Raw genomic sequence first — 16,638 nt, forward strand, 5'->3', positions numbered from 1 at the left:
CTTCAAAGGTAACCATTTGACAACCAACTAGAATACATCATTTTGCAAAACAGAAAGCAAAACGCCTTGAAAGATCAAAGACTGAGTAGTACTCAGGGAAAGCCATCTTCTTTTACAGTTTTCAGCTCCCCCCTGCCAAAAAAAACCCAAAAAGAGTATCCAACAGAATTCCAAAGACATGGAGATTAGAAGCAGGAGAGGCACAGTGCATCACCATACCTGCAGTGGACCACGACCGGTCCCGCATCAGAAATGCTTTCCTGCTTATGGTGCACCTCCTCTAGGAAGTCTAGTACACCTCCAGGGTCACTTGGGACTCCGTGGTCAGGCCAAGTCCTGAAGTGATATTGCCAGACTGTTCTCTCTGTGTTCCCCTAGAAGGAAGATGCCAACAAGTGAAATAAAATCCTTCAGATCAAAATACAGCTAAAAGCATTTTATGTGGCAAAGCTGAGTCAGATCAGAAGGTGGCATATCCAACCTGCTGCTCAGTATTCACAGCACCACGACTCTTAATGGAAGAAAACACACAAGGAAGAAGTCTGGCTTGAGTGACAAGTCAATCACACCACCTGCTTCCTCAGCTCCCTCTTTCTCATGCAGCTGTTTCCAACAACATTTCTATCCTCACCTTTAGAAGCCATGGCAAAATTCTGTCTGAGGATGATCAACAGCAAGGGACCTTCATCTGTCATACCCATCATTCATACCTAGCGGCACTCATCTCACACCTTCTTCCCACTCCACTGCATCCCATGGACATTCCAATCTTAAGCCATCCTGCTTATTTCTTTATTACACAATTCTTTTTGCACCCTGATCCAAACTGTTCCTTAACAAGGAACTGCTGTTTCCATGCTAGTTCACTGTTTCCTTCCTCATCTTTTGTATCCCTTCCTTTAAGTGTTCTTTCTACATACTGGATACACACACACACCATTTTCTTCTAGTGCAACCACCTCCATGAAAGGAAGCAAATGCCTAGTGGGATTACTTAAAATCATCATCCCTCTTTCCAGATTTCCTCAAAGCTCTGCAGCCATGATCTTCTGCCAAAAACTGCTTAGGTATAAGAATCTTCAATTATCCCAAGGACAAAAAGGAAGATGTATGGAATAAACCTGGGGCTTCAAAGAAAGACACAGGGCTCAATTTATTATTCTCTTAGTGCTTTTATTGATTTGAAAGAAACAGCCTATTTCTGTATTTTCTTTTGTTATCTGCAACCTAAATTAAAAGGACAGAGTTTCTAACATACTTACCTGCCCAACTTTAGAAAGCTTAAGTTCTCTTAGTGTGTAATCGTGTGCTGCACTCTCCTTAACATTCCTAACACGCATAACACCATACTCCTTTAGGGAATATTCATCAGGCCAGTACTTGACGCATTTACTCTGCAAGATTATAAAAAAAAAGAAAAAAAAGGCAGAAAAAAAAGAGCTATCAGTAAGAAGAAAGGCTGGTTCATAAACCGGTTAACAAACACATCATTGCTGAAGCTTTCATTTCTGGAGGTTTCATTTCCAAATACAGACAACAATTAGCAGCACCAACAGGACACTTAGCTCACACGGTAAAAACATTTTAGGGAGAAACACCAGATATTTCAGACAAATAGGGACAGGCAATCTCTCCTTCAAGCAGCTTTAGTGATTATCTCAGTACTTGCTTTGCCTTGACAGTTTCAAAAGTCAGAGATTAAAATACTGCTACTTGTATTTCTACCCAGGTAGGGGCTTCAGAACCCTGAGAATCTCCAGTGGAATGCTGTAGCCTTACAGGTTATTCTACAATCAAAATACAACAGCCTGCAAAACAAATACAAGTCAAAGGTATAAGCCATTTTTAGCAGCAATGAAATGTGGATGCTTGCTTCTTCATCACTTAGAGCAGAAAGGGCTAACGTAGTGCTCTAATTCAATCACCAAAGGAACAAAGCATTGTTCCCTGTGGCGGGGCACTGAAGCCTCAGCATCAGTAGCTTTTGAAATGTAGAGCTTTCGGTATGCTGCTCTTCTCTCATCTTTGGCCAGGGATACATTCCATCCACTGAATGGTTCACCTATCTCTGCTTTGATTTGGTTTCCGTGACGGTTCAGGAAGGAGCACCTCCCGTTAGCCTGTGAATGTAACATAAGTTCTTCCCCTGCCATCTCCAGAAGGGTACAAACTAAAGAAGAGATGCTGATCTTAGCGAATGCCAACGTAACTTGCACTTTCCGTACAGAACTCTGAACACAAGAGCAGCTGGTACAGCGAGTCTGAACAGTAACACACAAAGGTAAAATAAGCTTCAGTCTGATGGCGACGCATGTATCATCAGCTCAATGGACTGCCTCCAAAACACCCAGAGTTTAAGTATTTGCTCTCCTACAATGCCTTCTAAAGCACATTCAGAACTCTATGGAGATCTGAGATGTTTCATAGTTCCTCACTTCCTTAGGCAATGTGCCCTTGAGGTCATTTCTGATGCAGAGGTTTCTCTCCTTTCTGCAGATCTGAAAGCATCTTGGTTTGAGATCAAAAAGCTTTTATATCAGGACTGTTATTCACAATTTTTGAAGAAGTGAAATAGGCATCAAGAAAAAAAAAGAAAAAAAAAAAATCAATGCATGCAGCACTGATCAAGTAATCGGACATCAAAAAATTTTACACAGCCAGAGCACAGAAGACAGGCTTAGTAAAATTTGGAAAGAATCACAGAGAAGCCGCAGAGGAGCACAGGCCATCCACTAGGTCATCAAAAAGAAAAAGGAGTGTATGCAGGTCAACTCTTCCAAAGCAACCCCATAATTTATTTCTCTTCTTCTAAGAGAAAGATGTAAGAGGAAGGTCACTGGAAAGGATTAGCTTCTCCTTCCTTCAGTACATTCGCAGGAGGATCCCTTTATAAGGGTGATGAATGGACAGAAGTTTACAAAGCCTGAAAAATAAAGCAAAGTCTAATGGTCTCTCCAGACACCACCAGTGTCAGCTTTGATACCTAGATTAGGAAGAGAAACCCATAAAGTCTAACGTTATTTCTCCTCAGGACACATACACAAAGGCTCTGTGTTTGTGGCAGCAGGAGGGAACCCCGGCAATTATCAGTCACCATTGACAAACACTGGCTACGCATTCAACTCCAGCTTTTCTCAGAAGTAACATTCATCTCACAGCATCATAGAATCAGAATGAATCATAAAACAAACCAACAGAAACTGTTTATCAAACAGAAAAACAATCAGAAGCAACACATTTCAAAGATAAAACTACACTGTACACAGGAAGCAGGATGTGACCATCACCAGAATAAGGATTTTTACTCTTTCCTATTCTTTCCTCCCTTGTGTCATGAGGACCCAGAAATGGAGTAATAGCTCCAGATTTGCCAGAAGACAGCAAGTAAGACAAGATCTCTGTACTTTAAAGGTAAAATGGAGGTTCCTGGGACACAGCACTGCAGGAAAATTTCCTCTTTCAGAGCATTAAATACTGCCAGAGCAGTTCAAAAGGGGCTCATAGGTGCCTGAGGCTGAACAGGCAGCTGTCTTCATGCAGAACAGAGCAATCAAAGGCAAAGGACTTGATCTGAGGAACAGAAGTGCTAAATCACATCTTGTTGAGGGACTCCTAACCAGGTATATTTTCAGTTGTAATCACTAGCTCAGCACGTAATATGAATGTTATCAAATTCAGGCACAGAAAGTAAAGCCAAAAGAGAGAATAGCACTCTAGTAGTACAGTAAATGTGACTGGGATGAGGTGAATCTGGAGCAATAACAACCACATTATATTGTGGATTTTATGCAAGAAGCAATATCACCTAAATTATTTCTTAAAGTCCCACAATTCTGCTTTTTCTAGTCTATACAAGCTTGGTAAGCTAAAAGAAATGGCAATATTTTTGCTATAGGAACAGGGAGTTCACCTCTCCAAGCACACAGAATGCCCATTCGGCTACACCTCACATCCAGTGCCTCATTCCCTGAATCATCTTAAAATATCTAGATTCATATCCAGGAGCTAAAATTTAATCAGTCAACCCCTAAAAAACAGAGGCCTGCTGATACAATAGGAGCCTACCCTCAATTCCCATGGGTATCAATAAAAAAGGACACTCGGCACCTTCCAGGTCTCCAAGGACAGTGTTGGCACACAAGCTTTCGGCATAGAAATATATATATAACCAAGGCAGTTTAGTCCTTATTTGCATTCAAATGTCGTGACCCTTCCTATGGCCACTTTGAGAGCATGTTTTTACCTTTCCTCTTTCGACTTCTTTTGTTGTCATAACAATAACTCGAGAATTCTCCTGGAACACCATCCTCCAGAAATCATTCACTGTATTCTGTAGGCAACCTTGAGTAGCAATGTAGCTTTTTTTTGGCTTGGAGTTGTTGCACTTTGTTTCAAACTCAGGCTAGAGAAAAAAAACAATTGAACAAATGGTTACAAGACTAACTTGGACTTAGGTGAGGATGTTAAAGAGAAGAGATGGGCTGTGCCAACGAGATTCCTGTAGGTAGGAGTGTACTTACCATAATAATATTAGCATTGATATAGTCTGAAACAGGTTCATTTGGATCACCATCATGTAGAACAACTCTGGTATGATCAACTGGAAGAATATAGATGTATGTTAAGCATTTGCATCCCACAGTTGTGAATCACAGAACTGTTTAGTTGGAAAAGACCTTTAAGATCGTAGAGTCCAACCATACTTGCCCACTAATAAACCAGATCCCTGAGCACTTAACCTGCCTGTCTTTTAAACCCCTCCAGGGATGGTGACTCAACTACCTCCCTCGCAGCCTCTGCCAGTGACTGAAAACTCTTTTGGTAAAGAAATTTTTCCAGATGTTTAATCTGAACCTCCCCTGGTCCAACTTGAGGCCATTCCCTCTCACCCTATCACTTGGTACTTGGGAGAAGAGACCAGCACCCACCTCACTCCAACCGCCTTTCAGGGAGTTGCAGACAGTGATGAGGTCTGTCCTCAGCCTCCTTTTCTCCAGGCTAAGCAACCCCAGGTCCCTCAGCCGCCTCTCATAAGGCTACTATATCTTAAATATAAATTCTAAATATCCCACAGACAGGGACAGTTCTCCCTGCTACCAGAAACTCTCAAGTTATCAAACTCAGTAAATTAATGGCTAGGATACTCAACTTATCTCTTTTGCCATTTCATAAAACAAGTTGTTAATTCAAAACAAGCCAAATCAAAGTAAGCATTCGTGCCCCCAGTAAATCGTGTGTACTTGGACAGCCAAGCACTAAGTCAAGACAAATGGCTGCTGGATTTGCACCGCGCAGTTTTCTACCGCAAATTAATCCTCTTAAATTCAAGCATTCCATTTCGCTGAATAACAGTTTAGGGATGTGACGCTTTTAAATGAAAGCTGAAGATAAAACCAATATTTGGGAATCGAAATATCAGTATCTACAAAGCACAAATATTTGAACATGAATTGGAAATTGCATGGGCTAATACTGACAACACAAGAGGGGAAATTATCACTGAAGGGAAGAAAAAGCATAGTGGTGATTAATTAACCCTGTATTCACAAGTTAAGAAAATAAAGCACAGGCTTACATTGTAACAAAAGGAATCAATACTTACAGGGTAAAATGTTTTTGTATCTATTTTTGTTTTTGTTTTCCTGACGCTGACCTTCTTTACGACTATAGAGGAGTTTGCATTCTTGCTGCTGCAGAGTCTAAATGAAAACAGCACAAGAAACTGGTTTTAATAAAAGCAGTACATACTGTTGCACCATCAGTATAGAGATCCTTCTCCACAAAAATTATACTAGTTGGTTATAATGCCAGACAGTCAGAGAAAGAGAGAGAGGTACCGGAATTCTCCGTTCAGTCTTAGCACAACATTGCTTCCAAGGTACACAAGAAACACAGGAGCATGAGTGACACAGCAAGCTGTTTTCCACCCGGTAACTATGAACACCTATGAATTCCAAGATTCTTTAAACCACAAACTATGACCACAAAGTCTCATGACACTGTTCTGACTATGCAGACAAGTTGGCTCCTTATAGCTTTTATCAGTAAAACACTGTGTAAGGAAAACACAACTAGTGACAAAGAGTCACAATAAAACTCTGGCTGTGGAAATGAGGCCATCCTAAATGCAAGACCCTGGGATGACAAAGGCTGTGTTACAGCACTACAAGAGCAGATCCTCGGAAGCTGCAGCCAGAACAACTCCACACAGCCATAGAGGAAGAAGGAGCATCCAGAAAACCCAAAGCAGCACATCAAGGCAAACAACTGCATTTCAATATCTAGCACAGCAAAAAGCCCTTCAGCAGTTAGAAGCAGAATATTACAAGGACATTCTTGTCTATTCCCCTGAAACAAAAGTGCACGTGGGAACGCTACAGTATTTTCAAAGCTATGGATGAGACAAGTAAACTGCCAATGTACAAGTCCCCCCCACAAGTCGCATGCAACTTAAGTGCTCTCATTATTCTCTTCCTACAACACAAGGCCACTGCACTAAATCAGTACAGAATTTTGCACAGACCCTCCCATATGATCCTGCTGGGAGAGGAAAGGGGGCATTTGGTATCTATAAACACTGTTACCCATAAATCACCCCAGTGCAGAAATCATCTGCACAGAGGTTTCTATTGTTGGCAAGGAGCTGATTTCTCAGTGCTTGGTTTGTAATTAGCATGACAGGGGCAACAGCAATTCCATACTTTACAGCCATGCTGCTTAGTAGCACATCTCTCCACTTGCAATGAAGCTGGAGGGACCAGAATCTCAATCTGGTCCAAATTTTAATCCCAAAAGCAGTACTAGCCTGACTAAAAGGAAGTCTCAAGGCTTTAGAAGCTGCTCCCCTTGTTTTTAACACCCTTAATGCTCTTGCAGAGATTGCTTTTACTTTAAAGCTTGGGCACGTCAAGAACATTTGCTCACTTCCATTTCAGTCTCTGATATCATTAGTACCTCACTTAGTGATCTTGGACAATTAGGTTCATCCTAAAGACAGCGAAACCAAAGAACAAAAACAATACAGGAGGGCTGTGAGGTTTCATGCTGTGAAGCAAAGACAGAAGACATATCCCTATACAGCATTGCTTGCTTCTACTAACAGCAGGTGAAAGAGCATCTTGCAGTAAGCTCACTTCTTGCCATGCTGCAAAAGCGTATCAGGTGCCATTATCACCTTCAATACTTTCAAGCCTCAGCCAAGTGAAACGCCATGCAAAAGAATCAAAAGCTAAACTTTGCTAGCAGGTTAAAAAATGGAAACAATGACGTTTATGGAAAACAGTTTCGAACACATCTTCACTTCACACAGTTAATTATTATTGCTTTGAGCATCCCTGAGGAGAGATCCATGAGCAGCAGGACTTCTAACAAGCCCATTAAGAGATGTACGCAATGCAACAATAAATCTGAAACACAGTTCTCAACCTCATGACAACATCCAAGCATTAAGCTCAAATGGCCATTTTTCAGAGGCAAAAACATTACAAGGACTGTCAACATTTCTGTCTAGTGGTTCACGGGACAAGAGGTACATTCTTAAATATGCCTGAAGACAAGTAATTTATGACTACCATCTGGACTGCCAAGCCATAAACAGCACAGGCAGAGATCCATGGACATCCTGGAGTTTGCCCCCCCTGCCTCCTGCCACCGAGGCCGACAGCTAGAGCTTACCTGAGGCGAATAAAAAAGCACAACACACAAACTGCTACGAGAATGCTTCATTTCCAACAACAGAGTGGAAAAAAATAAGGTTCGGTGCTGACCTCACTAACAGCAGCAAAGGGGAAAGAGAAGTGGAATGTCTCACAGGTAAAACCTTTCATTTCTTACGTTTGCTTTCTCTATAAGACTTCTGGCTTCCTAGCAAATGCTGTTCTCTAGGAAAAGCCAGAAGACAGGAAAACACCTTGCTTCTAAGGACCGACTGATAAATCCATTACAAGACTAATTAATTCAACAAAGACCAGAGGTCAAAAAAGAAGTCATAAGTGTCAAATAATAGTTAGGTCGTATTTAGACAAACCAACAATCCAGTCCTAAATGCGCCACACAGGAGTGCTTCCCTCAAGAAAAAATAACCCGAATATTAATTCACACAGTTTCTGGTAAGCCAACACCAATTACAAGAAGGGCAGGCCAACAGGGCACACTTTTCCTTTTTATGCTCTCTGAAAAAGAGCAAGGCATGCTTTGAGTGGGCAGAGGGGAAGAGAGAAGAGAAAGTTCAATCCTCAGTTTATGATTTCCCCACTGCCATGACCTCACCTTCTTATATCCAATCCACATTCGTAGAGAAAGGTATTACCTTTGGTAAGTCTTATGCTTTGCATGGATTTGTTTTTCTCCTCCTGACAATAATCTTGGAGCAGACTGGACTGTACATGACCAAAACCCAGTTTCTTCAAGAATGATTGTTTTGCAAATCCATCTCTATTCAAGAAGTTTCTCAAAATAGAATTACACAGCCAACATCAGCCTCTCCGTCAGAGGCCAGGACTTTCTAGTTTCCTGTTGCCATCTGCTGGTGGAGCTGCAGATTCCACTGTGGGTTTTTTTAGGTTTGTGGTACAAACCAGACCATCATATTTAAGACACTTCTAAGCTTCTGGCCATGACCATCACATGCATGAAGCTGCTAAGTGACTCTGGCTGGCAGAGAAGGGTTAGGAGCCAAGCTAGACTCGAGTAATCTGGAATGTGGTAGTTTCAGCTGTATTTTTCTTCCAAACATAAGTAGCTCCCTGAAATCATTAGGACTTCAGAGCAGGGGAGAGCAGGGCCAGCACAGGCACGTTACACAGGAGAGGTGTGCAGGTAAGACAGAAGGAAAGGCAATGCTACTTTCTGGGAAGGAAACAGACTTTTGGCTGCAGGCAGAAAGGAAACACTGAAACAAAATAAAAATACATCTCCAGGAGCTTAAGGAATACATACATTCAGTGTTGCTTCATCTCAGAGCTTCCTACCGCTACTACTTCACAATAGTTTTAGGATCCAAAAAAGCCACAAACTCAAGGGTAGGAGCATATATTGACCGAGAAATCACACTGAAGTTTTTGTAAAGCAATGGTATCCAGCCTCCCAAACACAGAGTGCAAATCAGAACATCCTCTGCAACAGACAGCACAGCGCAATTCCCTTCACAGGCACAATACATCCGACAGATTCCAACCACATCAGATACCGCTACTGTACTGGTACTCAGGTCACCAAAAGTAACGTAGGCTAGAAATTAGTCCTTTGCCTTCAGTGACATTAATCCAGCCTACAGACCTCTTCCTGTGCACGTGAAGAGAAGGAACACCGGAATGACCCCAACTGACTGTCCTGGTGGGAGAGATACAGTTGGACAAAAGGCTCCTTCATGATGGGGAGGATATTCAGGAGGGATTTCGCTAGGTATTGAATGAATAGCATTTAAGAATATAATTAGCTCTCAGAATCAGGAAAAAGGCAAATATTTCAATCATTTTGCTAGTCGATACAAAACTGGTAAAATTTTAACAGATGCTGTACCTGACACAGGAGATGGGAGCAAGAACACGGAGTTGAATTGACAGAGGGGGAGATGAGGAAATGTCAGCAAGGCAGTTACAAACTTGACTTGTTAGCAGCGTAGAGATCTAATACCATAACACTGGAATGCGATGAATTACCTCAAATTCTTCCCAGAAGCCCTGCTTGACTTTATCTGTAGTCTCTGCCAGCTTGCTTAGCTCTCGCACTCTGCTTTCAATCTCTGCAGCATTAATACGGGTGGTATTCAGAGGCTAAGAAAGACACAAACATTAAATAAAAGCATAATGAATGACAATTAAAGCACAAATACCCTACATGAATTATATTTTATATAGCAATTCTGGGATCCAAGCATCTATTTGGACTTCAAAACTTTACAACTTGTACAAAGAAGGGCATCAAGGATAGAGAGGAAGGGGGCAGGGAACAATTGGTTTTACATAGTCTCACAGCGTTCTTCGACACATTAAGTTGTTTCATTTCTGGACTAGCCCTGCAATCCCTATGGACCATGACCAAACCCAGGGAAGTTCTGTATACGTCAGAGACCAAGAGTCTGTCCCTTCACATGCATATGAAAAATTGTTCCCATTTAAATGGCCGACTTCTTCATCCCGTTTCATTTTTGCATTACAAAAGAAAAACAACGATGTCTGGCAGAACATATGGAAAACCCTGCTCTTCAACAATATATGCTGAAGATAAAGCTCAGCGGTGCCTTCTCGATTCACTCACCTGCTTGAGTTGCAATACTGTGCCCAAAGTTTCTACCATAGGGTTCTTCTTGTAATGTTCCACTAGATCTGTCAGAGAATCAAACTTCTCCCCTCCACCAACATCATATTTTAGATCCTTGAAAGACAAATGCTTATCAAAATAAACGCACTTCATACAATGACGTCTACACCAATATTGTATTTAGGCAAAGCAACATAATTCTCTTTAAAACCATAAGAATCCAGTAAAATCCTTTTGCTAAGGGATGGTAGAAGTTTAGTAACAACAGATACACACAGACACTATGGGGGACATTATCCTTTTCGTCAGCTTGTAGCAAATAACATTTTCTGCCTTTCTGCCTGAGGTATACAATTAGAGTCCAGCAGACAGCTTTGGAGACCAATTCAGATTCCAAAGAATCATCAGGTCCTGAATGGTCGGCACCTTGACTGGCACCATCCCTATCTCAGGGAAGCCATGCTAAGTTATTTTACTTGATACCATAACTGCTCCTAGTAGTTCACTGCAAATCAAAGAGGTTTCATAAAAAAAATGCTTGTAGTTTAGCTTCTAAAGTCTTGGTAGGCTGCTTCTACCTCCAAACTGTATTTTAATGTACAACTACGATGTTGCACTCTCTTTTAGGATAAAACAAAAAAAATGACAAAATCTGTGATTTTTTTTTAAATAGCAACCCATAGGCACACATGAATATATCAAAAGACCATAATTTAAAGATAATTCAGTGAAGAACTACCCTACATTAAATTCAAGCTCTAGATTTAAAATCGTTCCCTGCATTCAATACTCAAACTCTTCACAGAATGTTGACCATCTATCAAGTCCAACTTTACAAACTGACAGGAGAAACAGATACACTCGGATGGGTCTCTATTTATCCAATTACTGGTATTTTTATATAATTTATCCAGGAGACTGCAACTTGTTTAAGGAGATTGATGAACATGAAAGCCTCCATCAGCAGAGGATTTGAGACAGACTTCTGATGCAATCAAACACAAACCTATTAGAAGGTACTTGACAGCACAGCACAGTCTGACAAGATTCAATCGGGCAAGCGATCAAAAAACTCTAAACACTAATAGAATTGTGATGCTATCAAATTATTCAGTTTGCTTAAACAGATGATGTATAGCACAGACTACCACGGGAAAAGGGGAAATTTATTCAGCTCTCCGTAGCAAAGTGCAAAGATGGCTCTCCTGTTAGAATAAACCCAGCACCCATGGAAGCTGCCCTGTTAAAGCAACTCGTGCTTCATCCTACCTGGCAGTGAATCATGACATGTGTCACTTTAGATTTCCCATCATTACTCTCTCCTTTATCATCTCCTGTTCGGACAGAGAGAACAAAGTCCCCAGGGTGGCTTTGACTCTCACGCACAAGAAAGCTTCCATGTTTTCCTTTTTCTGTTAACAGTTTTTCAGCTTCTCTTCCAGAGAGGTGCCCATGAAACCACCTTTAAATAAAGCCAGATATAGACAGGTACTCGTCATTCCAGCCATGGCTGAATCTGCTTGTTCTAAATGTTTATTATAAAGCAAAAAGCTTATGCATACTGAACAACGTCTGTGTCTACAGAAAGCCTCAATTTATAAAAATAAAGAACAAAATATGCCTTGGAAGTGTACATGTACATACGCAAGAGTGATAACAGAAACATTACAAAGCAAGCAGTTCTAGAAGCACTGAAATTTGCATTTCACATAAGCTCCAAATGAAACTTTCCTCATTCAGGGCACTTATCTTTATTTTCTTCATGAGGATGCAAGTTCCTGACAAAACTTACAGAAACTTAGCACCTTTGAGGCTTTATCCTTCCATCACATTAGGAACTGGACAGAATAACCTCATCAATCTCATTTCTTTGAGAAACATGGCTAAAACGGCAATAATCTTCCCCATTACCATTAAATAAGTCATTCTGACAAGTGAGAGAACTTGCTTTAATATTTTCCCTTAGCATTTGAGTTCTCAGAATGAACTGATATCTACTGGCCATAGAGGTTTATTTCTGACATATGCATACTTCTTCAGTATATGTCAAGTCTGAAGTCTCAGGTTGTCCTTATTAGCCAGGCTCCTAAAACCAGGAGTTTGAGCCATTTGAGGAGTTGCACATTACTCACTTTCTAATGAAATTGTATAAAGTTATGCCCACAAATACACTTGGGAATTCCTTGCAGTAATAACAGTTTTGGGAGAAGTTCTATAATAAAACATTCCCCCAGTACAAACAAAGGGAACTATGCCCTCTCTTTTAGTGTTGTATCACACCAGGGACAATGCTGAAGAAAATAGGTTCTGGGGCTTATATTGCTTTAGCTTTAATCATGTCTATTAGTCTGCTTTGCAAGTAACCACACTGAAATCGCTTGGACCACTTTTAGTACAAAAGAGTGGGCATCCTTTCATCAAATGGATGCTGGCTGTAGTGTTAATAGGGATAAGCACATACACTTATTAAGAGATGCGCAAATGCTGAGGTTTTCACCACTATTTGTCTGACCTTTCAGATGTGGGATCAGCACAGTTCAGCGGGTATTTCAACTCTATAACATCTCCATTCTTTTCCTTGAGCTGTCCATGATGTTCCATATAATATTGGACCAACTCAGCCAATGTAGCAAACTTCTCTCCTCCATAGAGGTCATAGTAGTCTCCAGTGTTCTGGATCTTGATGTGAGTGACAGCTCCAGTTCGTCTAAGATTCGGAAAAAAACCCACACAAGTCAGCTGATTTCCAATCAATCATTTCTATATTTAGTGTTCTGTTTGAGTTAGAGAAATCCATACTTACAATTGCATCACCTTCCAAATGAAATATTGCAGAAGAGCTAAGCTAGTGCACCTCTGCAGGGTGATGCAGCCACAGCTCGGTGGCTTGCAAGAAGGGGAAGCGGCTGCCCAACAGTCACGAAGAATAGGAAAAAAAACTTAATTCTGTAACAAAGGGATCCATGAAGCCAGTGCAAGCTCTGCAGCCTCACGAACTCCAGCAGAAATCCCTCTGACCGCCAAGAATTGTACACACATGCACAAGGGGCGGAGGGGTAAGGACAGAAGAACTTGGCATTCTCAAGACACCTATCAGAGCTTGTTTGCTCCTTTCCCTAGAATTTCATGCTGTTAAGATCTTTCCTTCAGTACACAGCTGTCTTTGCCTGATGCAAGTCATTAATGTTAGAGAGTGTGGGAGCAAATGAAGAAAAGTGCTTTTACAGAGCCCCCTTCTGCTCAACAAGGCCCATTATCTCAAAGGTACCCAAACAGCATTACCCTTATCACCAATCCCACTTTCCCTATTCCTTTATCTACTTCCTCTTGCCGTCCTTTCCCCATCCCTACCACTACACACATAGCGTCAGGGGACAAGTGTTACAAAAGGCCTATTTTGGAAGCAGCTGCCTTTAAAAACTTGCTTATTTTTCCTGTAAGAAGAGAGTCTGGAGAGCGTTTCTTTGCATGTGCTTGATCAGTAATTCACATTATCTCTGCTCCCTTCACGTGGCCATCAAACATTTTTAAAGAGCTATAAGTAATGCTATTAAGAATATACTTCTGATTCCCCTCACCTTTTCCTAGAACCTACAGTGTCCCTGAGTATTTGAGAACCTTTTTGCAGAAAACAGGAGGCGGGAAAAAAGAGAGGAAAAAATATGATCCATGCATTCTTTCATCTCTTACAAGCACTTCATTTACAACTCTTTCTGCATAGAACAGCGTCAAACGTAGACTCTTACCAAACTGCGAAGAAACGCAAAAATATCAATATTAAACTCACCTAACAGAGAGTGTAAAGTCTCCTGGGTTACTTTTGCTGGGCCGTGCCAAAAAACTACCATCAACTCCTCTTGTTAATAGTAGGTTTTCTGCTTCCACCCCAGTAATATTTGGATGAAACCATCTATAAAAGGTTAAAAATAAAGTGTGTTAATAAATAAATAGATGATCTTCTGGTTTTCAGTTATCTTAAATGATAAGACAGAATAGAACAATTCAATGGCTTCAAAGCCAGGAAGGACTGACCTTTGTCCCTAAATGAATAAGAATCTCTATCTCAGCAGAAAATATAAATTGTACATTTGATATTACATTGCAATTTTACATATTGGCAAGAAATGCTTATGAAATCAAAGAATCAAAGAGCTATACCTATACATATTCAGATCGCTTGGTTTAAAATGATACCAAAGAAAGGTCTACCATATAAATAGAGACCACAAATCACGCATTTTCCTTACTCCTGGAACAGAGGACACACAAAGAAAATGAAAGACAAACAGGGAAAATACTTAAAAATAAAACAAAACATCTGAAGAGAAACTTCACAACATTTAAAGGTTAAAAACATAATGAAACCTCATGCTTGAGGGCTCAGGTTGACCACCAGCTGGTAGGGGTGAGGAAGGAACTTCACTTGTGGACAACCTATTCCGTTGCCCAGTCTTCTTCCACTTTCCTCAAGGGAACGTGCTACTGACCGCTGCCAGACACCAGAGCACCGCTCTGTCTTCCAACTACCATGGCAATTTCTCCAGTCCGAATATATCCCACTTAAATACAAACACTGAGGAATCTCATATTGATATTTGCCACCCACAAACGGCCTTCTGAATGACGAACATCGTGACCTGCCAAGGCAGAGCTGTATATGGGCTGCATCTCAGCAGCTCTGTGCCCCCACCTATAGCATTAACTTTTAAGAGACTTATTCTTAGCCATTCAGTTAACACATCTGCGTTTTCTCTTATCTATAATTAAGGATTTTTATTGCACTCCTGCAGTACTACACTACATCTGCGTGTTCTGGATGAAAGAAATTTTTGGTGAGGCACGGTTTTAGAAGACAAACTTAAAAACCAAACAACAAACCACCATGCAGCCCAGGGACAGAGATGTGCACGCAGCAGCTAAGAACTGGTTCAGTGGCTTTGTCAGACCTGCATTTGGCAATTAAAAGATCGACTTTATTTCTCAGAGTTCCATAAATCAGACGTTACGCTGGGCACAAGCGAAAACACGCATCCATATCTACAGAGGGAACACACTGCTCCTCTTTGTACACCCAGTTCTTAGTTTCTCCAAAGTAAAGCAAAACATAAAGGCAAAAGGCTCTGCAACCAATCTCACTGCAGATGTGAGAGCCCTATCGCTAAAAAAAATCACAAAGCACAAAGCATTTCTGATCGTTCCTCACAGTCAGCAATTCAAGCTAAATTGCTAAAACAGCAAAATACGTGAGTGCACGTCTAAATTTAGGGTTACTCCTTCAACTGTTTCAGCAACTCCTTCTATACTGAAAACTTGACAATATTCCTACCAAGGCCATATCAAGCCTGTTTTCTTCAGGCACAGATTCTCGTGGAAACATTCTGGAGAACTGTAGGGATTCCAGAAGATCCAAACCTCTAGTGAGGTGCGAATTAGGATTACTTATGCACCAATGCCATTTCAGAAGTAAATTATTCTTCTTGATAATCTTGCTTTTTTTCTAGTTAAGGATTCTCTGCTTTCATCAAGAAAATCTAATGAATACTAACACTTTTATCTGAAGAACAATGACCAAAAAAAAAAAAAAATCAAACCTATACGCAAAGCTCATGAAAAAAAATGCTAAAAATAATCTCAAGTTATTACAGCAAATGGGAATAAATTAAAAAATAATGCTACATGTATCTACTGCCTACTCCAAGGTCAAGAAAAGTTCCGCTTTGATGCAGTCTCACAAAAGAAACTGCACAAGCATTGGCACTTGGGATGAACCAAACATTAAATGATATATTTCAGAGTATGACAGGTCGGTCCACAGAAGCTGGTAATATATTTCTCACACTTTCACCTGCAAATTCTATTTCCATTAGGAGAAAACAAAGAAGTGCAACAGAATCTTGAACAGTTCATAAGCTTTTTAAACAGCTAGAGGATTTCCAGAGACCCCTCTGCAAGTTTTTGAGTTCATATTCAAAACTGTCTGAGCACACAAAGGAGAAATTATTGGAATTAGCCCTACATATTTATGATACAGCGACATTACCTAAACTTTAACTAATACAACAGTCTGTATCTTACTCTAATTCATCTAAAAGTAACCGTGCACTACTGTTTAAAAAGATGTAAAACAACAGCAAAATAATAATTTAATTAACAGAAAGGAGTACAAAGAATTTGCGCTTAGAAGATAGGGGAAAAAGATGATAGATCGATAAAAAATTATAATCTCCCCCTTACATATAAATACACTCCTACTGAAGATGGTAAAATGTAAGAGTAGCACAAGGAAACTGCATCTGGGAGACCAATGGAGTTCACTGCACTTTATGTAACTCCTGCTCTAATGGTACCTTGTACTTCTGCTCTCTCAGCTCTGTATTT

The 16,638-nt window shown here is 40.6% G+C and overlaps 1 protein-coding gene across 1 annotated transcript in view; it reads right to left on the reverse strand.

Annotated features, from left to right (window-relative positions):
• Nucleotides 1-16,638, reverse strand: part of PTPN11 (protein tyrosine phosphatase non-receptor type 11) — a 29,374-nt gene that overhangs the window by 10,008 nt on the left and 2,728 nt on the right. Inside the window, exons 2-11 of the mRNA XM_054082464.1 lie at nt 14,048-14,170; nt 12,773-12,967; nt 11,530-11,722; nt 10,258-10,374; nt 9,660-9,773; nt 5,603-5,699; nt 4,521-4,600; nt 4,244-4,402; nt 1,263-1,394; nt 220-374 (exon numbers count right to left, since the gene is read on the reverse strand). Of these exons, the coding sequence (XP_053938439.1) occupies nt 220-374; nt 1,263-1,394; nt 4,244-4,402; nt 4,521-4,600; nt 5,603-5,699; nt 9,660-9,773; nt 10,258-10,374; nt 11,530-11,722; nt 12,773-12,967; nt 14,048-14,170 (1,365 nt within the window). The remainder of the gene's footprint in view (nt 1-219; nt 375-1,262; nt 1,395-4,243; nt 4,403-4,520; nt 4,601-5,602; nt 5,700-9,659; nt 9,774-10,257; nt 10,375-11,529; nt 11,723-12,772; nt 12,968-14,047; nt 14,171-16,638) is intronic.

The sequence above is a fragment of the Cuculus canorus genome, chromosome 17 (assembly GCF_017976375.1).
Source record: "Cuculus canorus isolate bCucCan1 chromosome 17, bCucCan1.pri, whole genome shotgun sequence".
Taxonomy (NCBI): Eukaryota; Metazoa; Chordata; class Aves; order Cuculiformes; family Cuculidae; genus Cuculus; species Cuculus canorus.